The sequence below is a fragment of the Panulirus ornatus genome, chromosome 13, assembly GCF_036320965.1.
Source record: "Panulirus ornatus isolate Po-2019 chromosome 13, ASM3632096v1, whole genome shotgun sequence".
Lineage (NCBI taxonomy): Eukaryota > Metazoa > Arthropoda > Malacostraca > Decapoda > Palinuridae > Panulirus > Panulirus ornatus.
The window spans coordinates 61,673,323-61,700,847 of NC_092236.1; the positions used below are offsets into that span (position 1 = coordinate 61,673,323).

Sequence of the window (27,525 nt, forward strand, 5' to 3'; positions counted from 1 at the left end):
AAAGTGTGTGAGAGAAGAAAGTTGAGAGTAAATGTGAATAAGAGCAAGGTTATTAGGTACAGTAGGGTTGAGGGTCAAGTCAATTGGGAGGTAAGTTTGAATGGAGAAAAACTGGAGGAAGTAAAGTGTTTTAGATATCTGGGAGTGGATCTGGCAGTGGATGGAACCATGGAAGCGGAAGTGGATCATAGGGTGGGGGAGGGGGCGAACATCCTGGGAGCCTTGAAGAATGTGTGGAAGTCGAGAACATTATCTCGGAAAACAAAAATGGGTATGTTTGAAGGAATAGTGGTTCCAACAATGTTGTATGGTTGCGAGGTGTGGGTTATGGATAGAGTTGTGCGCAGGAGGGTGGATGTGCTGGAAATGAGATGTTTGAGGACAATGTGTGGTGTGAGGTGGTTTGATCGAGTAAGTAACGTAAGGGTAAGAGAGATGTGTGGAAATAAAAAGAGCGTGGTTGAGAGAGCAGAAGAGGGTGTTTTGAAATGGTTCGGGCACATGGAGAGAATGAGTGAGGAAAGATTGACCAAGAGAATATATGTGTCGGAGGTGGAGGGAACGAGGAGAAGAGGGAGACCAAATTGGAGGTGGAAAGATGGAGTGAAAAAGATTTTGTGTGATCGGGGCCTGAACATGCAGGAGGGTGAAAGGAGGGCAAGGAATAGAGTGAATTGGAGCGATGTGGTATACCGGGGTTGACGTGCTGTCAGTGGATTGAATCAAGGCATGTGAAGCGTCTGGGGTAAACCATGGAAAGCTGTGTAGGTACGTATATTTGCGTGTGTGGACGTATGTATATACATGTGTATGGGGGTGGGTTGGGCCATTTCTTTCGTCTGTTCCCTTGCGCTACCTCGCAAACGCGGGAGACAGCGACAAAAAAAAAAAAAAAAAAAAAAAAAATATATATATATATATATATATTTTCTTTCTTATTTCAAACTATTCGCCATTTCCCGCATTAGCAAGGTAGCGTTAAGAACAGAGGACTGGGCCTTTGAGGGAATACCCTCACCTGGCCCAATTCTCTGTTCTTTCTTTTGGAAAATTAAAAAAAAATGAGAGGGGTATATATATATATATATATATATATACTTACATAAATGCACATACATGCACATATACATACATTTCTATGAGTCCACAGGGAAAATGAAACACAATAAGTTCCTAAGTGCACTTTCATGTAATAATCACATCATCAGGGGAGACACAAGAGAGAAATATAAGTCAATTGATATACATCGAAGAGACAAAGCTAGGACGCCATTTGGTAAAACAAGCGATTGTCATTATTCTCTTACCACACCAGTCTGTGAATTTCTGATATCTTTCAGCAGTACAAACAGCCTCGAAAGGACCCACTGGTCTGTTGTTGTTTGAAATTTTTGTAATCCTTTGTATTGTTTGACCTATACCCATACCAAAGTCCTGATTAGTTTCCTTTTATTCAATGTAGTCTTCTAATAAACAACACATTCATCTTTCTCTATTGTAGAGAAATAAAGTTTCATGGAAAAAGGTAAACAGAATGAACAATATTCAGAAAATAGGTTTATTGGATCATAAAATTTTTAGAATAAAAAATTCATTCTGAATGTGCAGGACCTGAAAGTTTGATGGTGATGATACTTGCTTCCTAGTTATACGAGTCACACTGCAAACATTCACAATTGTAAATCAAAGTTGTTTTCAGTTATTTCCCAATCACACAAAGGTGAACAGATTTTTCTGAATTGATTACTTCCCATGCTCTCTTTGATCCTAAGACTCCAATCAGCTTGCTGAGGTCTGTCCGCTGGAAGAGAACTGTCACTGTGCTTGCTCCGAGGTGCTTATGACGTATCCTTGGGTTCTGGTTCCCCTCCTGTTTTAAAAATGCATTTTAATCAATTTTACCAGGGAATGTGAAACATCTGGGGTAAACCATGGAAAGATCTGAGGGGCCTTGATGTGGATAGGGAGCTGCTGTTTCAATGAATTACACATGAGGGCTCATGCATGGATGTGAACGGATGAGGCCTTTCTTCATATGTTTTCTGGCGCTACTTCACTGATGAAGGAGGAGAAGAAACTATACATGTTATCACGTTTTTGTCTTTAATGCATCTGTGCTGTTTCCTGTGGGGCGAGGTGGCATCAGGAATGGATGATGGCAAAGCAAACAAATGTATACATGTATATGCATATATTTCTATTGTTTATTTACCAAACTTGAGTGCCGTTTCCAGCATCAGCAAGGTAGCACCAACAAACTGACAAAGAACTGCCTATTCACTCATATACATATATATATATATATATATATATATATATATTTTTTTTTTTTTTTTTTGCTTTGTCGCTGTCTCCCGCGTTTGCGAGGTAGCGCAAGGAAAGAGACGAAAGAAATGGCCCAACCCACCCCCATACACATGCCTTGATTCAATCCACTGACAGCACGTCAACCCCGGTATACCACATCGCTCCAATTCACTCTATTCTTTGCCCTCCTTTCACCCTCCTGCATGTTCAGGCCCCGATCACACAAAATCTTTTTCACTCCATCTTTCCACCTCCAATTTGGTCTCCCTCTTCTCCTCGTTCCCTCCACCTCCGACACATATATCCTCTTGGTCAATCTTTCCTCACTCATTCTCTCCATGTGACCAAACCATTTCAAAACACCCTCTTCTGCTCTCTCAACCACGCTCTTTTTATTTCCACACATCTCTCTTACCCTTACGTTACTTACTCGATCAAACCACCTCACACCACACATTGTCCTCAAACATCTCATTTCCAGCACATCCATCCTCCTGTGCACAACGCTATCCATAGTCCACGCCTCGCAACCATACAACATTGTTGGAACCACTATTCCTTCAAACATACCCATTTTTGCTTTCCGAGATAATGTTCTCGACTTCCACACATTCTTCAAGGCTCCCAGAATTTTCGCCCCCTCCCCCACCCTATGATCCACTTCCGCTTCCATGGTTCCATCCGCTGCCAGATCCACTCCCAGATATCTACAACACTTTACTTCCTCCAATTTTTCTCCATTCAAACTTACCTCCCAATTGACTTGACCCTCAACCCTACTGTACCTAATAACCTTGCTCTTATTCACATTTACTCTTAACTTTCTTCTTTCACACACTTTACCAAACTCAGTCACCAGCTTCTGCAGTTTCTCACATGAATCAGCCACCAGTGCTGTATCATCAGCAAACAACAACTGACTCATTTCCCAAGCTCTCTCATCCACAACAGATTGCATTCTTGCCCCTCTTTCTAAAACTCTTGCATTCACCTCCCTAACAACCCCATCCATAAACAAATTAAACAACCATGGAGACATCACACACCCCTGCCGCAAACCTACATTCACTGAGAACCAATCACTTTCCTCTCTTCCTACACGTACACATGCCTTACATCCTCGATAAAAACTTTTCACTGCTTCTACCAACTTGCCTCCCACACCATATATTCTTAATACCTTCCACAGAGCATCTCTATCAACTCTATCATATGCCCTCTCCAGATCCATAAATGCTACATACAAAGCCATTTGCCTTTCTAAGTATTTCTCACATACACTCTTCAAAGCAAACACCTGATCCACACATCCTCTACCACTTCTGAAACCACACTGCTCTTCCCCAATCTGATGCTCTGTACATGCCTTCACCCTCTCAATCAATACCCTCCCATATAATATATATTATCCCTGGGGATAGGGTTGAGGGAATACTTCCCACGCATTCCTCGCGTGTCGTAGAAGGCGACTGGAGGGGACGGGAGCGGGGGGCCAGAAATCCTCCCCTCCTTGTATTTTTTAACTTTCTAAAATGGGAAACAGAAGAAGGAGTCACGCGGGGAGTGCTCATCCTCCTCGAAGGCTCAGACTGGGGTGTCTAAATGTGTGTGGATGTAACCAAGACGTGAAAAAAGGAGAGATAGGTAGTATGTTTGAGAAAATGAACCTGGATGTTTTGGCTCTGAGTGAAACGAAGCTCAAGGGTAAGGGGGAAGAGTGGTTTGGGAATGTCTTAGGGAGTAAAGTCAGGGGTTAGTGAGAGGACAAGAGCAAGGGAAGGAGTAGCAGTACTCCTGAAACAGGAGTTGTGGGAGTATGTGATAGAATGTAAGAAAGTAAATTCTCGATTAATATGGGTAAAACTGAAAGTTGATGGAGAGAGATGGGTGATTATTGGTGCATATGCACCTGGGCATGAGAAAAAAGATCATGAGAGGCAAGTGCTTTGGGAGCAGCTGAATGAGTGTGTTAGTGGTTTTGATGCAGGAGACCGGGTTACTGATGGGTGATTTGAATGCAAAGGTGAGTAATGTGGCAGTTGAGGGAATAATTGGTATACATGGGGTGTTCAGTGCTGTAAATGGAAATGGTGAAGAGCTTGTAAATTTATGTGCTGAAAAAGGACTGGTGATTGGGAATACCTGGTTTAAAAAGCGAGATATACATAAGTATACGTATATAAGTAGGAGAAATGGCCAGAGAGCGTTATTGGATTATGTGTTAATTGACAGGCGCGCGAAAGAGAGATTTTTGGATGTTAATGTGCTGAGAGGTGCAACTGGAGGGATGTCTGATCATTATCTTGTGGAGGCTAAGGTGAAGATTTGTATGGGTTTTCAGAAAAGAAGAGTGAATGTTGGGGTGAAGAGGGTGGTGAGAGTAAGTGAGCTTGGGAAGGAGACTTGTGTTAGGAAGTACCAGGAGAGACTGAGTACAGAATGGAAAAAGGTGAGAACAATGGAAGTAAGGGGAGTGGGGGAGGAATGGGATGTATTTAGGGAATCAGTGATGGATTGCGCGAAAGATGCTTGTGGCAGAGTGGGAGGTGGGTTGATTAGAAAGGGTAGTGAGTGGTGGGATGAAGAAGTAAGATTATTAGTGAAAGAGAAGAGAGAGGCATATGGGTGATTTTTGCAGGGAAAAAATGCAATTGAGTGGGAGATGTATAAAAGAAAGAGACAGGAGGTCAAGAGAAAGGTGCAAGAGGTGAAAAAGAGGGCAAATGAGAGTTGGGGTGAGAGAGTATCATTAAATTTTAAGGAGAATAAAAAGATGTTCTGGAAGGAGGTAAATAAAGTGCGTAAGACAAGGGAGCAAATGGGAACTTCAGTGAAGGGCGCAAATGGGGAGGTGATAACAAGTAGTGGTGATGTGAGAAGGAGATGGAGTGAGTATTTTGAAGGTTTGTTGAATGTGTTTGATGATAGAGTGGCAGATATAGGGTGTTTTGGTCGAGGTGGTGTGCAAAGTGAGAGGGTTAGGGAAAATGATTTGGTAAACAGAGAAGAGGTAGTAAAAGCTTTGCGGAAGATGAAAGCCGGCAAGGCAGCAGGTTTGGATGGTATTGCAGTGGAATTTATTAAAAAAGGGGATGACTGTATTATTGACTGGTTGGTAAGGTTATTTAATGTACGTATGACTCATGGTGAGGTGTCTGAGGATTGGCGGAATGCGTGCATAGTGCCATTGTACAAAGGCAAAGGGGATAAGAGTGAGTGCTCAAATTACAGAGGTATAAGTTTGTTGAGTATTCCTGGTAAATTATATGGGAGGGTATTGATAGAGAGGGTGAAGGCATGTACAGAGCATCAGATTGGGGAAGAGCAGTGTGGTTTCAGAAGTGGTAGAGGATGTGTGCATCAGGTGTTTGCTTTGAAGAATGTATGTGAGAAATACTTAGAAAAGCAAATGGATTTGTATGTAGCATTTATGGATCTGGAGAAGGAATATGATAGAGTTGATAGAGATGCTCTGTGTAAGGTATTAAGAATATATGGTGTGGGAGGCAAGTTGTAAGAAGCAGTGAAAAGTTTTTATCGAGAATGTAAGGCATGTGTACGTGTGGGAAGAGAGGAAAGTGATTGGTTCTCAGTGAATGTAGGTTTGCGGCAGGGGTGTGTGATGTCTCCATGGTTGTTTAATTTGTTTATGGATGGGGTTGTTAGGGAGGTGAATGCAAGAGTTTTGGAAAGAGGAGCAAGTATGAAGTCTGTTGGGGATGAGAGAGCTTGGGAAGTGAGTCAGTTGTTGTTCGCTGATGATACAGCACTGGTGGCTGATTCATGTGAGAAACTGCAGAAGCTGGTGACTGAGTTTGGTAAAGTGTGTGAAAGAAGAAAGTTAAGAGTAAATGTGAATAAGATCATGGTAATTAGGTACAGAAGGGTTGAGGGTCAAGTCAACTGGGAGGTAAGTTTCAATGGAGAAAAACTGGAGGAAGTAAAGTGTTTTAGATATCTGGGAGTGGATCTGGCAGCGGATGGAACCATGGAAGTGGAAGTGGATCATAGGGTGGGGGAGGGGGCGAAAATCCTGGGAGCCTTGAAGAATGTGTGGAAGTCGAGAACATTATCTTGGAAAGCAAAAATGGGTATGTTTGAAGGAATAGTGGTTCCAACAATGTTGTATGGTTGCGAGGCGTGGGCTATGGATAGAGTTGTGCGCAGGAGGATGGATGTGCTGGAAATGAGATGTTTGAGGATAATGTGTTGTGTGAGGTGGTTTGATCGAGTAAGAAACGTAAGGGTAAGAGAGATGTGTGGAAATAAAAAGAGCGTGGTTGAGAGAGCAGAAGAGGATGTTTTGAAATGGTTTGGGCACATGGAGAGAATGAGTGGGGAAAGATTAACCAAAAGGATATATGTGTCGGAGGTGGAGGGAACGAGGAGAAGTGGGAGACCAAACTGGAGGTGGAAAGATGGAGTGAAAAAGATTTTGTGTGATCGGGGCCTGAACATGCAGGAGGGTGAAAGGAGGGCAAGGAATAGAGTGAATTGGATCGATGTGGTATACCAGGGTTGACGAGCTGTCAGTGGATTGAATCAGGGCATGTGAAGCATCTGGGGTAAACCATGGAAAGCTGTGTAGGTATGTATATTTGCGTGTGTGGACGTATGTATATACATGTTGTATGAGGGTGGGTTGGGCCATTTCTTTCGTCTGTTTCCTTGCGCTACCTCGCAAACGCGGGAGACAGCGGGAAAAAAAAAAAAAATTACCAGGAATTCTCAACAAACTTATACCTCTGTAATTTGAGCACTCACTCTTATCCCCTTTGCCTTTGTACAATGGCACTATGCAAGCATTCTGCCAATCCTCAGGCACCTCACCATGAATCATACATACATTAAATAACCTTACCAACCAGTCAACAATACAGTCAACCCCCTTTTTTAAAAAATTCCACTGCAATAGCATCCAAACCTGCTGCCTTGCCGGCTTTCATCTTCCGCAAAGCTTTTACTACCTTTTCTCAGTTTACCAAATCATTTTCCCTAACCCTCTCACTTTGCAAACCACCTCGACCAAAACACCCTATATCTGCCACTCTATCATCAAACACATTCAACAGACCTTCAAAATACTCACTCCATCTCCTACTCATATCACCACTACTTGTTATCACCTCCCCCTTCACTGAAGTTCCCATTTGCTCCCTTGTCTTACGCATGTTATTTGCCTCCTTCCAAAACATCTTTTTATTCTCCCTAAAATTTAATGATACTCTCTCACCCCAACTCTCATTTGCCCTCTTTTTCACCTCTTGCACCTTTCTCTTGACCTCCTGCCTTTCTTTTATACATCCACTCATTTACATTTTTTCCTTGCAACAATCGTCCAAATGCCTCTCTCTTATATAAAATATATTTTTTTTTTTTTTGCCGCTGTCTCCTGCGTTTGCGAGGTAGCGCAAGGAAACAGATGAAAGAAATGGCCCAACCCACCCCCATACACATGTATATACATACATGTCCACACACGCAAATATACATACCTACACAGCTTTCAATGGTTTACCCCAGATGCTTCACATGCCCTGATTCAATCCACTGACAGCACGTCAACCCCGGTATACCACATCCATCCAATTCACTCTATTCCTTGCCCTCCTTTCACCCTCCTGCATGTTCAGGCCCCGATCACACAAAATCTTTTTCACTCCATCTTTCCACCTCCAGTTTGGTCTCCCAATTCTCCTCGTTCCCTCCACCTCCGACACATATATCCTCTTGGTCAATCTTTCCTCACTCATTCTCTCCATGTGCCAAAACCATTTCAAAACACCCTCTTCTACTCTCTCAACCACGCTCTTTTTATTTCCACACATCTCTCTTACCCTTACGTTACTTACTCGATCAAACCACCTCACACCACATATTGTCCTCAAACATCTCATTTCCAGCACATCCACCCTCCTGCGCACAACTCTATCCATAGCCCACGCCTCACAACCATACAACATTGTTGGAACCACTATTCCTTCAAACATACCCATTTTTGCTTTCCGTGATAATGTTCTCGACTTCCACACATTCTTCAAGGCTCCCAGGATTTTCGCCCCCTCCCCCACCCTATGATCCACTTCCGCTTCAATGGTTCCATCCGCTGCCAGATCCACTCCCAGATATCTAAAACACTTTACCTCCTCCAGTTTTTCTCCATTCAAACTTACCTCCCAATTGACTTGACCCTCAACCCTACTGTACCTAATAACCTTGCTCTTATTCACATTTACTCTTAACTTTCTTCTTTCACACACTTTACCAAATTCAGTCACCAGCTTCTGTAGTTTCTCACATGAATCAGCCACCAGCGCTGTATCATCAGCAAACAACAACTGACTCACTTCCCAAGCTCTCTCATCCACAACAGACTTCATACTTGCCCCTCTTTCCAAAACTCTTGCATTCACCTCCCTAACAACCCCATCCATAAACAAATCAAACAACCATGGAGACATCACACACCCCTGCCGCAAACCTACATTCACTGAGAACCAATCACTTTCCTCTCTTCCTACAGGTACACATGCCTTACATCCTCGATAAAAATATAAAATATAAAATACATATATTAAGAATATATGGTGTGGGAGGCAAGTTGTTAGAAGCAGTGAAAAGTTTTTATCGAGGATGTAAGGCATGTGTACGTGTAGGAAGAGAGGAAAGTGATTGGTTCTCAGTGAATGTAGGTTTGCGGCAGGGGTGTGTGATGTCTCCATGTTTGTTTAATTTGTTTATGGATGGGGTTGTAAGGGAGGTAAATGCAAGAGTCCTGGAAAGAGGGGCAAGTATGAAGTCTGTTGGGGATGAGAGAGCTTGGGAAGTGAGTCAGTTGTTGTTCGCTGATGATACAGCGCTGGTGGCTGATTCATGTGAGAAACTGCAGAAGCTGGTGACTGAGTTTGGTAAAGTGTGTGGAAGAAGAAAGTTGAGAGTAAATGTGAATAAGAGCAAGGTTATTAGGTACAGTAGGGGTGAGGGTCAAGTCAATTGGGAGGTGAGTTTGAATGGAGAAAAACTGGAGGAGGTAAAGTGTTTTAGATATCTGGGAGTGGATCTGGCAGCGGATGGAACCATTGAAGCGGAAGTGGATCATAGGGTGGGGGAGGGGGCGAAAATCCTGGGAGCCTTGAAGAATGTGTGGAAGTCGAGAACACTATCTCGGAAAGCAAAAATGGGTATGTTTGAGGGAATAGTGGTTCCAACAATGTTGTATGGTTGCGAGGTGTGGGCTATGGATAGAGATGTGCGCAGGAGGATGGATGTGCTGGAAATGAGATGTTTGAGAACAATGTGTGGTGTGAGGTGGTTTGATCGAGTAAGTAACGCAAGGGTAAGAGAGATGTGTGGAAATAAAAAGAGCGTGGTTGAGAGAGCAGAAGAGGGTGTTTTGAAATGGTTTGGGCACATGGAGAGAATGAGTGAGGAGAGATTGACCAAGAGGATATATGTGTCGGAGGTGGAGGGAACGAGGAGAAGAGGGAGACCAAATTGGAGGTGGAAAGATGGAGTGAAAAAGATTTTGTGTGATCGGGGCCTGAACATGCAGGAGGGTGAAAGGAGGGCAAGAAATAGAGTGAATTGGAGTCATGTGGTATACAGGGGTTGACGTGCTGTCAGTGGATTGAAGCAAGGCATGTGAAGCGTCTGGGGTAAACCATGGAAAGCTGTGTAGGTATGTATATTTGCGTGTGTGGACGTGTGTATGTACATGTGTATGGGGGGGGGGTTGGGCCATTTCTTTCGTCTGTTTCCTTGCGCTACCTCGCAAACGCGGGAGACAGCGAGAAAGTATAAAAAAAAAAAAAAAAAAAAAAAAAAAAAAAAACATATATATATATTTTCTTTTTATTTTGCTTTGTCGCTGTCTCCCGCGTTTGCGAAGTAGCGCAAGGAAACAGACGAAAGAAATGGCCCAACCCACCCCCATACACATGTATATACATACATGTCCACATATGCAAATATACATACCTATATATCTCAATGTACACATATATATACAAACACAAACACATACATATATACCCATGCACACAATTCACCCTGTCTGCCTTTATTCATTCCCATTGCCACCTCGCCACACATGGAATACCATCCCCCTCCCCCCTCATGTGTGCGAGATAGCGCTAAGAAAAGACAACAAAGGCCCCATTCGTTCACACTCAGTCTCTAGCTGTCATGCAATAATGCCCAAAACCACAGCTCCCTTTCCACATCCAGGCCCCACAGAACTTTCCATGGTTTATCCCGAGCGCAACGCTATGCAGCACGTCGCCTGCAGCCATCAGCTGCACTGTGGCATACACGACGGAGAAACTAAAGAATGCTGTCATTACAAGGTGTACCTGGTTATCCATCTGTGGTGGTTACGTAGACCTACGGGCCGCGGTCACCAACAGCATGGTTGAACAACCACCTTCTCTCAACCACTTAGGCCTAGCGCGAGCTGTGGGGTTAGAAGACGTGCGAAGTTTACGCTTGGTTTACGCTTCACATGCCCTGATTCAATCCACTGACAGCAAGTCAACCCCGATATACCACATCGATCCAATTCACTCTATTCCATGCCCGCCTGGGAGGGTATTGATTGAGAGGGTGAAGGCATGTACAGAGCATCAGATTGCGGAAGAGCAGTGTGGTTTCAGAAGTGGTAGAGGATGTGTGGATCAGGTGTTTGCTTTGAAGAATGTATGTGAGAAATACTTAGAAAAGCAAATGGATTTGTATTTAGCATTTATGGAGCTGGAGAAGGCATATGATAGAGGTGATAGAGATGCTCTGTGGAAGGTGTTAAGAATATATGGTGTGGGAGGCAAGTTGTTAGAAGTAGTGAAAAATTTTTATCGAGGATGTAAGGCATGTGTACGTGTAGGAAGAGAGGAAAGTGATTGGTTCTCAGTGAATGTAGGTTTGTGGCAGGGGTGTGTGATGTCTCCATGGTTGTTTAATTTGTTTATGGATGCAGTTGTTAGGGTGGTGAATGCAAGAGTTTTGGAAAGAGGGACAAGTATGCAGTCTGTTGGGGATGAGAGAGCTTGGGAAGTGAGTCAGTTGTTGTTCGCTGATGATACAGCGCTGGTGGCTGATTCATGTGAGAAACTGCAGAAGCTGGTGACTGAGTTTGGTAAAGTGTGTGAAAGAAGAAAGTTAAGAGTAAATGTGAATAAGAGCAAGGTTATTAGGTACAGTAGGGTTGAGGGTCAAGTCAATTGGGAAGTAAGTTTGAATGGAGAAAAACTGGAGGAAGTAAAGTGTTTTAGATATCTGGGAGTGGATCTGGCAGCGGATGGAACCATGGAAGCGGAAGTAAATCATAGGGTGGGGGAGGGGGCAAAAATCCTGGGAGCCTTGAAGAATGTGTGGAAGTCGAGAACATTATCTCCGAAAGCAAAAATGGGTATGTTTGAAGGAATAGTGGTTCCAACAATGTTGTATGGTTGCGTGGCGTGGGCTATGGATAGAGTTGTGCGCAGGAGGGTGGATGTGCTGGAAATGAGATGTTTGAGGACAATATGTAGTGTGAGGTGGTTTGATCGAGTAAGTAATGTAAGGGTAAGAGAGATGTGTGGAAATTAAAAGATCGTGGTTGAGAGAGCAGAAGAGGGTATTTTGAAATGGTTTGGGCACATGGAGAGAATGAGTGAGGAAAGACTGACCAAGAGGATATATGTGTCGGAGGTGGAGGGAACGAGGAGAAGTGGGAGATCAAATTGGAGGTGGAAAGATGGAGTGAAAAAGATTTTGAGTGATCGGGGCCTGAACATGCAGGAGGGGGAAAGGCGGGCAAGGAATAGAGTGAATTGGATCGATGTGGTATACTGGTGTTGACGTGCTGTCAATGGATTGAATCAGGGCATGTGAAGCGTCTGGGGTAAACCATGGAAAGTTGTGTGGGGCCTGGATGTGGAAAGGGAGCTGTGGTTTCGGGCATTATTGCATGACAGCTGGAGACTGAGTGTGAGCGAATGGGGGCTTTGTTGTCTTTTCCTGGCACTGCCTCGGGCACATGAGGGGGGAGGGGGATGTCATTCAGTGTGTGGCGGGGTGGCGATGGGGGTGAGTAGGGGCAGACAGTGTGAATTGTGTGCATGTGTGTATATGTGTGTGTCTGTGTGTGTATATATGTGTGTACGTTGGGATGTGTGGGTGTGTATGTTTGCGTGTGTGGACGTGTGTGTGTGTGTGCATGTGTGTGGGGGAGGGTTGGGCCATTTCTTTCGTCTGTTTCCTTGTGCTACCTTGTAGGCGTGGGAGACAGCGACAAAGCAAAATAAATAATATATATTTATCTATTTTGCTTTGTCGCTGTCTCCCGCGTTTGCGAGGTAACGCAAGGAAACAGACGAAAGAAATGGCCCAACCCACCCCCATACACATGTATATACATACACGTCCACACACGCAAATATACATACTCATACATCTCAATGTACACATATATACACACATAGACATATACATATAAACACATGTACATAATTCATACTGTCTGCCTTTATTTATTCCCATCGCCACCTCGCCACACATGGAATAACAGCCCCCTCCCCCCTCATGTGTGTGAGGTAGCGCTAGGAAAAGACAACAAAGGCCCCATTCGTTCACACTCAGTCTCTAGCTGTCATGTAATAATGCACCGAAACCACAGCTCCCTTTCCACATCCAGGCCCCACAGAACTTTCCATGGTTTACCCCTGACGCTTCACATGCCCTGGTTCAATCCATTGACAGCACGTTGACCCTGGTATACCATATCATTCCAATTCACTCTATTCCTTGCAAGCCTTTCACCCTCCTGCATGTTGAGGCCCCGATCACTCAAAATCTTTTTCACTCCATCTTTCCACCTCCAATTTGGTCTCCCACTTCTCCTCGTTCCCTCCACCTCTGATACATATATCCTCTTGGTCAGTCTTTCCTCACTCATTCTCTAAATGTGACCAAACCATTTCAAAACATCCTCTTCTGCTCTCTCAACCACACTCTTTTTATTTCCACACATCTCTCTTACCCTTACATTACTTACTCGATCAAACCACCTCACACCACATATTGTCCTCAAACATCTCATTTCCAGCACATCCACCCTCCTGCGCACAACTCTATCCATAGCCCACGCCTCACAACCATATAACATTGTTGGAACCACTTTTCCTTCAAACATACCCATTTTTGCTTTCCGAGATAATGTTCTCGACTTCCAAACATTCTTCAAGGCTCCCAGAATTTTCACCCCCTCCCCCACCCTATGATTCACTTCCGCTTCCATATTTCCATCTGCTGCCAAATCCACTCCTAGATATCTAAAACACTTCACTTCCTCCAGTTTTTCTCCATTCAAACTTATCTCCCAATTGACTTGTCCCTCAACCCTACTGTACCTAAGAACTTTGCTGTTATTTACGTTTACTCTCAGTTTTCTTCTTTCACACACTTTACCAAATTCAGTCACCAGCTTCTGCTGTTTCTCACCCGAATCAGCCACCAGCGCTGTATCATCAGCGAACAACAACTGACTCTCTCATCCACAAGAGACTGCATACTTGCCCCTCTTTCCAAAACTCTTGCATTCACCTCCCTAACAACCCATCCATAAACAAATGAAACAACCATGGAGACATCACGCACCCATGCCACAAACCAACATTCACTGAGAACCAATCACTTTCCTCTCTTCCTACACGTACACATGCCAAACATCCTCGATAAAAACTTTTCACTACTTCTAACAACTTACCTCCCACACCATATATTCTTAATACCTTACACAGAGCATCTCTATCAACTCTATCATATGCCTTCTCCAGATCCATAAATGCTACATACAAATCCATTTGCTTTTCTAAGTATTTCTCACATACATTCTTCAAAGCAAACACCTGATCCACACATCCTCTACCACTTCTGAAAGCCTCACTGCTCTTCCCCAATCTGATGCTCTGTACATGCCTTCACCCTCTCAATCAATATCCTTCCATATAATTTCCCAGGAATACTCAACAAACTTATATCTCTGTAATTTGAGCACTCACTTTTATCCCCTTTGCCTTTATACAATGGCACTATGCTAGCATTCCACCAATCCTCAGGCATCTCACCATGAGTCATACATGCATTAATTAACCTTACCAACCAGTCAACAATACAGTCACCCACTTTTCTAATACATTCCACTGCAATACCATCCAAACCCGCTGCCTTGCTGGCTTTCATCTTCTGCAAAGCTTTTACTACTCTTCTCTCTTTACCAAATCATTCTCCCTAACCCTCTCAATTTGCATACCTCCTCAACCAAAACATCATATATCTGCCACTCTATCATCAAACACATTCAACAAACCTTCAAAATATTCGCTCCATCTTCTTCTCACATCACCACTACTTATCACCTTCCTATTAGTCCCCTTCACTGATGTTCCCATTTGTTCCCTTGTCTTACACATTTTATTTACCTCCTTCCAAAACATCTTTTTATTCTCCCCAAAATTTAATGATACTCTCTCACCCCCAACTTTCAATTGCCCTCTTTTTCACCTCTTGCACTTTTCTCTTGACCTCCTGCCTCTTTCTTTTATACATCTCCCAGTCATTTGTATTATTTCCCTGCAAAAATCATCCAAATGCCCCTCTCTCCTCTTTCACTAATAATCTTACTTCTTCATCCCACCACTCACTACGCTTTCTAATCTGCCCACCTCCAACGCTTCTCATGCCACAAGCATCTTTTGAGCAAGACATCACTGATTCCCTAAATACATCCTATTTGTCCCCCACTCCCCTTACATCCTTTGTTCTCACCTTTTTCCATTCTGTTCTCAGTCTCTCCTGGTACTTTCTTACACAAGTCTCCTTCCCAAGCTCACTTACTCTCACCACTCTCTTCACCCCCTACATTCTTCTTTTCTGAAAACCTCTACAAATCTTCACCTTTGCCTCCACAAGATAATAATCAGACATCCCTCCAGTTGCACCTCTCAGCACATTAACATCCAAAAGTCTCTCTTTAGTGCGCCTATCAATTAACACATAATCCAATAACGCTCTCTGGCCATCTCTCCTACTTACATACATATGCTTATGTATATCTCTCTTTTTAAACCAGGTATTCCCAATCAACAGTCCTTTTTCAGCACATAAATCTACAAGCTCTTCACCATTCCCATTTACAATACTGAACACCCCATGTACACCAATTATTCCCTCAATTGCCACATTACTCACCTTTGCATTCAAATCACACATCACTATAACCCGGTCTCGTGCATCAAAACTACTAACACACTACTCAGCTGCTCCCAAAACACTTGCCTCTCTTGATCATTCTTCTCATGCCCAGGTATATATGCACCAATAGTCACCCATCTCTCTCCATCCACTTTCAGTTTTACCTATATCAATCTAGAGTTTACTTTCCTACACTCTATCACATACTCTTACACTCTATCACATACTTCCACAATTCCTGTTTCAGGAGTAGTGCTACTCCTTACCTTGCTCTTGTCCTCTCACTAACCCCTGACTTTACTCCCAAAACATTCCCAAACCACTCTTCCCCTTTACCCTTAAGCTTCATTTCACTCAGAGCCAAAACATCCAGGTTCCTTTCCTCAAACATACAACCTATCTCTCTATTTTTCTCAACTTGATTACATCCACACACATTTAGACACCCCAATCTGAGCCTTCGAGGAGGATGAGCACTCCCTGCATGACTCCTTCTTCTGTTTCCCCTTTTAGTAGCCGTCTACGACACGTAAGGAATGCATGGGAAGTATTCTTTCTCCCCTATCCCTCCACCTCTGACACATATATCCTCTTGGTCAATCTTTCCTCACTCATTCTCTCCATGTGACCAAACCATTTCAAAACACCCTCTTCTGCTCTCTCAACCACACTCTTTTTATTACCACACATCTCTCTTGCCCTTACATTACTTACTCGATCAAACCACCTCACATCACATATTGTCCTCAAACATCTCATTTCCAGCACATCCACCCTTCTCCGCACAACTGTATCCATAGCCCACACCTTGCAACCATATATTGTTGGAACCACTATTCCTTCAAACATACCCATTTTTGCTTTCCGAGATAATGTTCTCGACTTCCACATGTTTTTCAAGGCTCCCAGAATTTTCGTCCCCTCCCCCACCCTATGATTCACTTCCGCTTCCATTCGCTGCCAAATCCACTCCCAGATATCTATATACATTTTATTTATTTATTTTACTTTGTTGCTGTCTCCCATGTTAGCGAGGTAGCGCAAGGAAACAGACAAATGAATGGCCAAACCCACCCACAAACACATGCATATACATACACATCCACACACAGCACATATACATATCTATACATTTCAACGTATACATATATATATACATACACAGACATAGACATATATAAACATGTACATAATTCATACTGTCTGCCGTTATTCATTCCCATCGTCACCCCGCCACACATGAAATCACCCCCCCCCCCCCCCATATGCGTGAGGCAGCGCTAAGAAAAGAAAACAAAGTCCTCTTTCGTTTACACTCAGTCTCTAGCTGTCATGTATAATGCATCGAAATCACAGCTCCCTTTCCACATCCAGGCCCCACAAAACTTTCCATGGTTTACCCAAGACGCTTCACATGTCCTGGTTCAATCTACTGACAGCACGTTGACCCCGGTATACCCCATCATTCCAATTCACTCTATTCCTTGCACGCCTTTCACCATCCTGCATGTTCAGGCCCTGATCACTCATAATCTTTTTCACTCCATCTTTCCACCTCCAATTTGGTCTCCCACTTCTCCTTGTTCCCTCCACCTCTGACACATATATCCTCTTTGTCAATCTTTCCTCACTCATTCTCTCCATGTGACCAAACCATTTCAAAACACCCCCTTCTGCTCTCTCAACCACACTCGTTTTATTACCACACATCTCTCTTACCCTTTCATTACTCACTCGATCAAACCACCTCACACCACATATTGTTCTCAAACATATTTCCAGCACATTCACCCTCCTCTGCACAACTCTATCTATAGCCCATGTCTTGCAACCATATAACATTGTTGGAACCACTATTCCTTCAAACATACCCATTTTTGCTTTCCAAGATATACGTAAATATACGTATGTGAGTAGGAGAGATGGTAAAAGGGCATTAATGGATTGTGTGTTAATTGATAGGCTTGTAAAAGAGAGACTTTTGGATGTTAATGTGCTTAGAGGGGCAGCTGGAAGATGTTTGATCACGATCTTGTGGAGGCAAAGGTGAAGATTTGTCGGGGTATCCAGAAAAGAAGCGAGAATGCTGGGGAGAAAAGAGTGGTGAGAATGAGCGAGCTTGGAAAGGAGACTTGCATGAGGAAGTATCATGAGAGAATGAGTGCAGAATGGCAAAAGGTGAGAGCAAATGACATGAGAGGAATAGGTGAGGAATGGGATGTATTTCGGGAAGCAGTGATTGCTTGCGCAAAAGATGCATGTGGCATAAGAAAAGCGGGAGGTAGGCAGATTATAAAGGGTAGTGAGTGGTGGAATGATGAAGTAATGTTGCTGGTGAAAGAGACAAGAGTGTTTGGATGATACTTGCAGGGAAGTAGTGCAAATAACTGGGAGATGTGTAAAAGAAAGTGGCAGGAGGTCAAAGAAAGGTGAAGGAGGTGAAAAAGAGGGCAAATGAGAGTTGGAGTGAGAAAGTATCATTAAATTTCAAATGAGAGTTGGAGTGAGAAAGTATCATTAAATCTTGGGGAAAATAAAAATATGTTTTGGAAGGAGGTAAATAACATGTGTAAGACAAGAGAACAAATGGGAACATTGGTGAAGGGGGGAAGTGGGGAGGTTAACAGGTAGTGATGAACTGAGAAGGAGATATTTTTTATTTTATTATACTTTGTCGCTGTCTCCCGCGTTTGCGAGGTAGCGCAAGGAAACAGACGAAAGAAATGGCCCCCCCCATACACATGTATATACATACGTCCACACACGCAAATATACATACCTACACAGCTTTCCATGGTTTACCCCAGACGCTTCACATGCCTTGATTCAATCCACTGACAGCACGTCAACCCCGGTATACCACATCGATCCAATTCACTCTATTTCTTGCCCTCCTTTCACCCTCCTGCATGTTCAGGACCCGATCACACAAAATCTTTTTCACTCCATCTTTCCACCTCCAATTTGGTCTCCCTCTTCTCCTCGTTCCCTCCACCTCCGACACATATATCCTCTTGGTCAATCTTTCCTCACTCATTCTCTCCATGTGCCCAAACCACTTCAAAACACCCTCTTCTGCTCTCTCAACCACGCTCTTTTTATTTCCACACATCTCTCTTACCCTGACGTTACTCACTCGATCAAACCACTTCACACCACACATTGTCCTCAAACATCTCATTTCCAGCACATCCATCCTCCTGCGCACAACTCTATCCATAGCCCACGCCTCGCAACCATACAACATTGTTGGAACCACTATTCCTTCAAACATACCCATTTTTGCTTTCCGAGATAATGTTCTCGACTTCCACACATTCTTCAAGGCCCCCAGAATTTTCGCCCCCTCCCCCACCCTATGATCCACTTCCGCTTCCATGGTTCCATCCGCTGCCAGATCCACTCCCAGATATCTAAAACACTTCACTTCCTCCAGTTTTTCTCCATTCAAACTCACCTCCCAATTGACTTGACCCTCAACCCTACTGTACCTAATAACCTTGCTCTTATTCACATTTACTCTTAACTTTCTTCTTCCACACACTTTACCAAACTCAGTCACCAGAAGAAGGAGATAAGGTGAGTATTTTGAAGGTTTGTATAATGTGTTAGATGATAGAATGGAAGATACAGGGTGTTTTGGTAAGGGTGGTGTGCGAAATGAAAGGTACAGAGAGAATGGTTTGGTAAAGAGAGAAGAGGTAGTGAAAGCTTTGCGAAAGATGAAAGCCGGCAAGGAGGTGGGTTTGGATGGTATTGCAGTGGAATTTATTAAAAAAGGGGGTGACTGTGTTGTTGATTGGTTGGTAAGGATATTCAATGTATGTATGGATCATGGTGAGGTGCCTGAAGATTGGCAGAATGCATGCATACTGCCATTGTGCAAAGGCAAAGGGGATAAAGGTGAGTGTTCAAACCACAGAGGCATACGTTTGTTGAGTGTTCCTGGGAAATTATACAGGAGAGTATTGATTGAAAGGTGAAGGCACGTACATAGCATCAGAATGAGGAAGAACAGTGTGGTTTCAGAAGTGGTAGAGGATGTGTGGATCAGGTGTTTGCTTTGAAGAATGTATGTGAGAAATACTTAGAAAAACAGATGGATTGTATGTACCACTTATGGATCTGGAGAGGGCATATGCAGAGACAATTATTGAAGTTAATCTTTATCGGACTATCATCAGAAGTTAACTTCCATAATCGTTACTGGACCAGCTAACTTTATGAGGCTGTTCAATACACATAATAAGCAAACTGCAGTAATGTATGGTTATCAAGACAGAACAAAATTAGTAAGCCAGAAAGAATTCAGAAACAATTCACAGAACAAAATTTGTATGTAGCATTTATGGATTTGTATGTAGCATTTATGGATCTGGAGAAGGCATATGATAGAGTTGATAGAGATGCTCTGTGGAAGGTACTAAGAATATATGGTGTGGGAAGCAAGTTGTTAGAAGCAGTGAAAAGTTTTTATCGAGGATGTAAGGTATGTGTACGTGTAGGAAGAGAGGAAAGTGATTGGTTCTCAGTGAATGTAGGTTTGCGGCAGGGGTGTGTGATGTCTCCATGGTTGTTTAATTTGTTTATGGATGGGGTTGTTAGGGAGGTGAATGCAAGAGTTTTGGAAAGAGGGGCAAGTATGCAGTCAGTTGTGGATGAGAGAGCTTGGGAAGTGAGTCAGTTGTTGTTCGCTGATGATACAGCGCTGGTGGCTGATTCATGTAAGAAACTGCAGAAGCTGGTGACTGAGTTTGGTAAAGTGTGTGAAAGAAGAAAGTTAAGAGTAAATGTGAATAAGAGCAAGGTTATTAGGTACAGTAGGGTTGAGGGTCAAGTCAACTGGGAGGTAAGTTTGAATGGAGAAAAACTGGAGGAAGTAAAGTGTTTTAGATATCTGGGAGTGGATCTGGCAGCGGATGGAACCATTGAAGTGGAAGTGAATCATAGGATGGGGGAGGGGGTGAAAATTCTAGGAGCCTTGAAGAATGTTTGGAAGTCGAGAACATTATCTCGGAAAGCAAAAATGGGTATGTTTGAAGGAATAGTGGTTCCAACAATGTTGTATGGTTGCGAGGCGTGGGCTATGGATAGCATTGTGAGCAGGAGGGTGGATGTGCTGGAAATGAGATGTTTGAAGACAATGTGTGGTGTGAAGTGGTTTGATCGAGTAAGTAATGTAAGGGTAAGAGAGATGTGTGGAAATAAAAAGAGTGTGGTTGAGAGAGCAGAAGAGGGTGTTTTGAAATGGTTTGGGCACATGGAGAGAATGAGTGAGGAAAGATTGACCAAGAGGATATATGTGTCGGAGGTGGAGGGAACGAGGAGAAGTGGGAGACCAAATTGGAGGTGGAAAGATGGAGTGAAAAAGATTTTGTGTGATCGGGGCCTGAACATGCAGGAGGGTGAAAGGAGGGCAAGGAATAGAGTGAATTGGATTGATGTGGTATACCAGGGTTGACGTGCTGTCAGTGGATTGAATCAGGGCATGTGAAGCGTCTGGGGTAAACCATGGAAAGCTGTGTAGGTATGTATATTTGCGTGTGTGGACGTATGTATATACATGTGTATGGGGGTGGGTTGGGCCATTTCTTTCGTCTGTTTCCTTGCGCTACCTCGCAAACGCGGGAGACAGCGGCAAAAAAAAAAAAAAAATTATATATCATTTATTATATATATTGCGGAAGATGAAAGCAGGCAAGGCAGCAGGTTTGGATGGTATTGCAGTGGAATTTATTAAAAAAGGGGGTGACTGTATTACTGACTGGTTGGTAAGGTTATTTAATGTATGTATGACTCATGGTGAGGTGCCTGAGGATTGGCGGAATGCTTGCATAGTGCCATTGTACAAAGGCAAAGGGGATAAGAGTGAGTGCTCAAATTACAGAGGTATAAGTTTGTTGAGTATTCCTGGTAAATTATATGGGAGGGTATTGATTGAGAGGGTGAAGGCATGTACAGAGCATCAGATTGGGGAAGAGCAGTGTGGTTTCAGAAGTGGTAGAGGATGTGTGGATCAGGTGTTTGCTTTGAAGTATGTATGTGAGAAATACTTAGAAAAGCAAATGGATTTGTATGTAGCATTTATGGATCTGGAGAAGGCATATGATAGAGTTGATAGAGATGCTCTGTGGAAGGTATTAGGAATATATGGTGTGGGAGGCAAGTTGTTAGAAGCAGTGAAAAGTTTTTATCGAGGATGTAAGGCATGTGTACGTGTAGGAAGAGAGGAAAGTGATTGGTTCTCAGTGAATGTAGGTTTGCGGCAGGGGTGTGTGATGTCTCCATGGTTGTTTAATTTGTTTATGGATGGGGTTGTTAGGGAGGTGAATGCAAGAGTTTTGGAAAGAGGGGCAAGTATGAAGTCTGTTGGGGATGAGAGAGCTTGGGAAGTGAGTCAGTTGTTGTTCGCTGATGATACAGCGCTGGTGGCTGATTCATGTGAGAAACTGCAGAAGCTGGTGACTGAGTTTGGTAAAGTGTGTGAAAGAAGAAAGTTAAGAGTAAATGTGAATAAGAGCAAGGTTATTAGGTACAGTAGGGTTGAGGGTCAAGTCAATTGGGAGGTAAGTTTGAATGGAGAAAAACTGGAGGAAGTAAAGTGTTTTAGATATCTGGGAGTGGATCTGGCAGCAGATGGAACCATTGAAGCGGAAGTGGATCATAGGGTGGGGGAGGGGGCGAAAATTCTGGGAGCCTTGAAGAATGTGTGGAAGTCGAGAACATTATCTCGGAAAGCAAAAATGGGTATGTTTGAAGGAATAGTGGTTCCAACAATGTTGTATGGTTGAGAGGCGTAGGCTATGGATAGAGTTGTGCGCAGGAGGATGGATGTGCTGGAAATGAGATGTTTGAGGACAATGTGTGGTGTGAAGTGGTTTGATCGAGTAAGTAACGTAAGGGTAAGAGAGATGTGTGGAAATAAAAAGAGTGTGGTTGAGAGAGCAGAAGAGGGTGTTTTGAAATGGTTTGGGCACATGGAGAGAATGAGTGAGGAAAGATTGACCAAGAGGATACATGTGTCGGAGGTGGAGGGAACGAGGAGAAGTGGGAGACCAAATTGGAGGTGGAAAGATGGAGTGAAAAAGATTTTGTGTGATTGGGGCCTGAACATGCAGGAGGGTGAAAGGAGGGCAAGGAATAGAGTGAATTGGATCGATGTGGTATACCGGGGTTGACGTGCTGTCAGTGGATTGAATCAGGGCATGTGAAGCGTCTGGGGTAAACCATGGAAAGCTGTGTAGGTATGTATATTTGCATGTGTGGACGTATGTATATACATGTGTATGGGGGTGGATTGGGCCATTTCTTTCGTCTGTTTCCTTGCGCTACCTCGCAAACGCGGGAGACAGCGACAAAGCAAAAAAAAAAATAAGAAAATAAAAAAAATTATTATACTTAACTGCCATCTCCCACATTGAGATGTACAGGTATGTATATTTGCGTGTGTGGACGTATATGTATATACATGTGTATGTGGGTGGGTTGGGCCATTCTTTCATCTGTTTCCTTGCGCTACCTCGCTAACGTGGGAGACAGCGACAAAGCAAAATAATAAAAAACATATTCATATTTGCAGAATCTAATGTTACAAAAGAAATATGAAAGCAGCATGGGATTATAAACCTTCTAAAGATGCCCTAATAAATGGCTAAAATCAGTTGTAGATGAACCCTAAACAGCTGTGAGTGCCATAAGGTTAGTAATACATGCTAGCACCACTTAATGGTAAATGTACTCATAGGATGGTGCTGCACTCTCTCTTACTTTCTCTTTTCCTCAATGATGTACAGAATTGATTCTGAGCTAGCTGCTGCCTAGATTTCCTCAAAAGCTAAAGACAGAAATCTGTTTTCATATTTCTATGGTCAAGAAATCTATCTTTCTACCTACAGTATTACCTTTGAATCTCATTTATATGAGGTGGATCAACTACATGCAGGTATAATACACTAGTGAATATCAATTTTCCAGCAGTATGATTCCCAACCTAAATCCCATAGGTTAGGCAAAAGCAGATTTCCAACATGGCAACCCCACAGACTCAATAAAAATCATTCAAGGATTACTAGAGTTCTGATTATGCTCACAGGAAACTGCATATGAATTCTTATATCAAATATATCCTAAACAGATAGAAATACAGTGAAAATAATGCCCTAACCCATTACAAAAAGCATTTCAAACATTCTGTATAAGTGTGAGCCTTACTAAAATAAATATAATAATGAACATGAATTCTAATCACACATAACACCCTAAATGGAAATACAATAGATACCTCCCTTTCTTCAGATGCACTCTCATGAAGCAGGTGCTCTGTGCCCTTTTCATATAAAGAGCCCTGAGTCCTACATGAATTTTTCAAAAGAAACTAATAAACTAATAAAATTCTTTAATAAAATATTTCAAAATATTTTTGCAGGGAAGTAATGCAAATGAGTGGGAGATGTATAAAAGAAAGAGGCAGGAGGTCAAGAGAAAGGTCAAAGAGGTGAAAAAGAGGGAAATGAGAGTTGGGGTGAGAGAGTATCGTTAAATTTTAGGGAGAATAAAAAGATGTTTTGGAAGTAGGTAAATAGTGTGTGTAGGACAAGGGAACAAATGGGAACTTCAGTGAAGAGGGCTAATGGCGAGGTGATAACAAGTAGTGGTAATGTGAGAAGGAGATGGAGTGAGTATTTTGAAGGTTTGTTGAATGTGTTTGATGATAGAGTGGCAGATATAGGGTGTTTTGGTCGAGGTGGTGTGCAAAGTGAGAGGGTTAGGGAAAATGATTTGGTAAACAGAGAAGAGGTAGTAAAAGCTTTGCGGAAGATGAAAGCCGGCAAGGCAGAGGGTTTGGATGGTATTGCAGTGGAATTTATAAATAAAAAAGGGGTGACTGTATTGTTGACTGGTTGGTAAGGTTATTTAATGTATGTATGATTCATGGTGAGGTGCCTGAGGACTGGCGGAATGCTTGCATAGTGTCATTGTACAAAGGCAAAGGGAACAAAGGTGAGTGCTCAAATTACAGAGTTATAAGTATGTTGAGTATTCCTGGGAAATTATACATGAGGGTATTGATTGAGAGGGTGAAGGCATGTACAGAGCATCAGATTGGGGAAGAGCAGTATGGCTTTCAGAAGTGGTAGAGGATGTGTGCATTAGGTGTTTGCTTTGAAGAATGTATGTCAGAAATACTTAGAAAAGCAAATGGATTTGTATGTAGCATTTATGGATCTGGAGAAGGCATATGATAAAGTTGATAGAGATGCTCTGTGGAAGGTATTAAGAATATATGGAGTGGGAGGCAAGTTGTTAGAAGCAGTGAAAAGTTTTTATCGAGGATGTAAGTCATGTATACGTGTAGGAAGAGAGGAAACTGATTGCTTCTCAGTGAATGTAGGTTTGTGGCAGGGGTGTGTGATGTCTCCATGGTTGTTCAATTTGTTTATGGATGGGGTTGTTAGGGAGGTGAATGCAAGAGTTTTGGAAAGAGGGGCAAGTATGAAGTCTGTTGTGGATGAGAGAGCTTGGGAAGTGAGTCAGTTGTTGTTCGCTGATGATACAGCACTGGTGGCTGATTCATGTGAGAAACTGCAGAAGCTGGTGACTGAGTTTGGTAAAGTGTGTGAAAGAAAGTTGAGAGTAATGTGAATAAGAGCAAGGTTATTAGGTACAGTAGGGTTGAGGGTCAAGTCAATCGGGAGGTAAGTTTGAATGGAGATAAACTGGAGGAAGGGAAGTGTTTTAGATAACTGGGAGTGGATTTAGCAGCGGATGGAACCATGGAAGCAGAAGTGAATCATAGGGTGGGGGAGGGGGCGAAAATTCTGGGAGCCTTGAAGAATGTGTGGAAGTCGAGAACATTATCTCAGAAAGCAAAAATGGGTATGTTTGAAGGAATAGTGGTTCCAACAATGTTATATGGTTGCGAGGCATGGGCTATGGATAGAGCTGTGTGCAGGAGGGTGGATGTGCTGGAAATGAGCTGTTTGAGGACAATATGTGGTGTGAGGTGGTTTGATCGAGTAAGTAATAATAGGGTAAGAGAGATGTGTGGTAATAAAAAGAGTGTGGTTGAAAGAGCACAGGAGGGTGTTTTGAAATGGTTTGGTCACATGGAGAGAATGAGTGAGGAAAGATTGACCAAGAGGATATATGTGTCAGAGTTGGAGGGAACGAGGAGAAGTGGGAGACCAAATTGGAGGTGGAAAGATGGAGTGAAAAAGATTTTGAGTGATCGGGGCCTGAACATGCAAGAGGGTGAGAGGCGGGCAAGGAATAGAGTGAATTGGAACAATGTGGTATACCGGGGTCGACATGCTGTCAATGGATTGAACCAGGGCATGTGAACCATCTGGGGTAAACCATGGAAAGTTCTGTGGGGCCTGGATGTGGAAAGGGAGCTGTGGTTTCGGTGGATTATTACATGACAGCTAGAGACCGAGTGTGAACGAATGGGGCCTTTGTTGTCTTTTTCTAGCGCTACCTCGCACACATGAGGGGGGAAGGGGTTGTTATTTCATGTGTGGCGAGGTGGCGATGGGAATGAATAAAGGTAGACAGTATGAATTATGTACATGTGTATATATGTATATGTCTGTGTGTGTATATATAGGTATGCGTTGAGATGTATAAGTATGTATATTTGCGTGTGGACGTGCATGTATATACATGTGTATGTGGGTGGGTTGGGCCATTCTTTCGTCTGTTTCCTTGCGCTACCTCGCTAATGCGGGAGACAGCGACAAAGCAAATAATATATTCAAAAGCTACCTCATTTCTTTGGTTAAATACTAATAATTCATATCTTATTTTTTGCGCTACCTCATTTCTTTGGTTAAATACTAATAATTCCTATCTTATTTTCTGCATTGTACAGTGAGTCATTTTCAAAGCAGTACTCTACCTCTCTGGAATCCTAACCAAAACACTCACATCTTACCATTAAAAAGTTGCAAATTTCTGAGAACAGGTGTGGGTAAGTTGGCAGGTCATAGAATATAATATCTCTAACTCCTTTGATCCGATAGCGTCGGTAGAAATGAAATCGTTCAGTGTACAAGAGAAACTTGCGTCTTCCATCGAAGAACAGACTACGGGCTTTAGCAACTTTGCTGTTATGCTGAAGACAAAGGAATATTAGACATTCTTTGTTTTCTACAGTCTATTTACATAGTATGATATATATGGATATACAAAAGAGGTTTCTCAATTTCATATGAAAATCAAGCAAGACTGAAAAATTAATTACTCAGTTATATGGTACTTTCCATAGATACAAAGATAAGAAATTACCTAACATCTGAATTACTCATAAAAGATAATGTGGGCTGCATCCATGTGTTTATGAAGGTTTAGCGGACAAGATGGTCATAAAACTTTTGATCATACCACAGCAAATAATATCCAGCCTAAAACTCTCTCTCTCTCTCTCTCTCTCTCTCTCTCTCTCTCTCTCTCTCTCTCTCTCTCTCTCTCTCTCTCTCTCTCTCTCTCTCTTTCTCTCTCTCTCAGATGTTAACATTGGTTTTTTAGGTCCTTGGCTCAAATTCATAAAAGAAAAGGAACAATACAACAAAGACAGCATTCACTTCAACAATAAAGGGGCAGAACTCTTAGTTATGCAAATCAAAGATTAAACTGCCTTACAACTAATGGGGTAAAATTTTTGGTGAGACCCAGTAGAGGGTGGTGTGTTGACCACATCAAATGGGTGGTTATTGTCAGGTCTGGTCATATTACATAAAACACAAGGATGGTCAGATCAAATCCCCTCCCCACTGCACCACGCAGTGATATCAGGGATGTAAGTCATGGGGACTCATCACACCTGGTCCTAAAAGTAGCTGGTCACCAAATTATGCCGCCAGTGTCCTAAAGAAATCACTTGAAGAAATTAAATGGACAACATGAATATAAGATCCATTTAAAACAAAACAGCTGAATTGCATTGTTTGGTAAACAGTGAACATGTTGATACCACTGGTTTAACAGAAACAT

At 42.7% G+C, this 27,525-nt stretch overlaps 1 protein-coding gene across 5 annotated transcripts in view; it reads right to left on the minus strand.

Moving 5' to 3' along the window:
- Positions 1-1,170: 1,170 nt before the first annotated feature.
- The window catches only part of LOC139752973 (U3 small nucleolar RNA-associated protein 25 homolog), a 132,799-nt gene continuing 106,444 nt past the window's right edge, over positions 1,171-27,525 (minus strand). For 4 of the 5 annotated variants that reach the window (XM_071669129.1, XM_071669125.1, XM_071669128.1 and 1 more), the window contains exons 9-10: positions 26,468-26,647; positions 1,171-1,870 (exon numbers count right to left, since the gene is read on the minus strand). In XM_071669129.1, coding sequence (XP_071525230.1) covers positions 1,700-1,870; positions 26,468-26,647 — 351 coding nt within the window. In that variant the 3' untranslated portion in view covers positions 1,171-1,699. The remainder of the gene's footprint in view (positions 1,871-26,467; positions 26,648-27,525) is intronic. The other variant, XM_071669130.1, reaches the window with a different exon arrangement.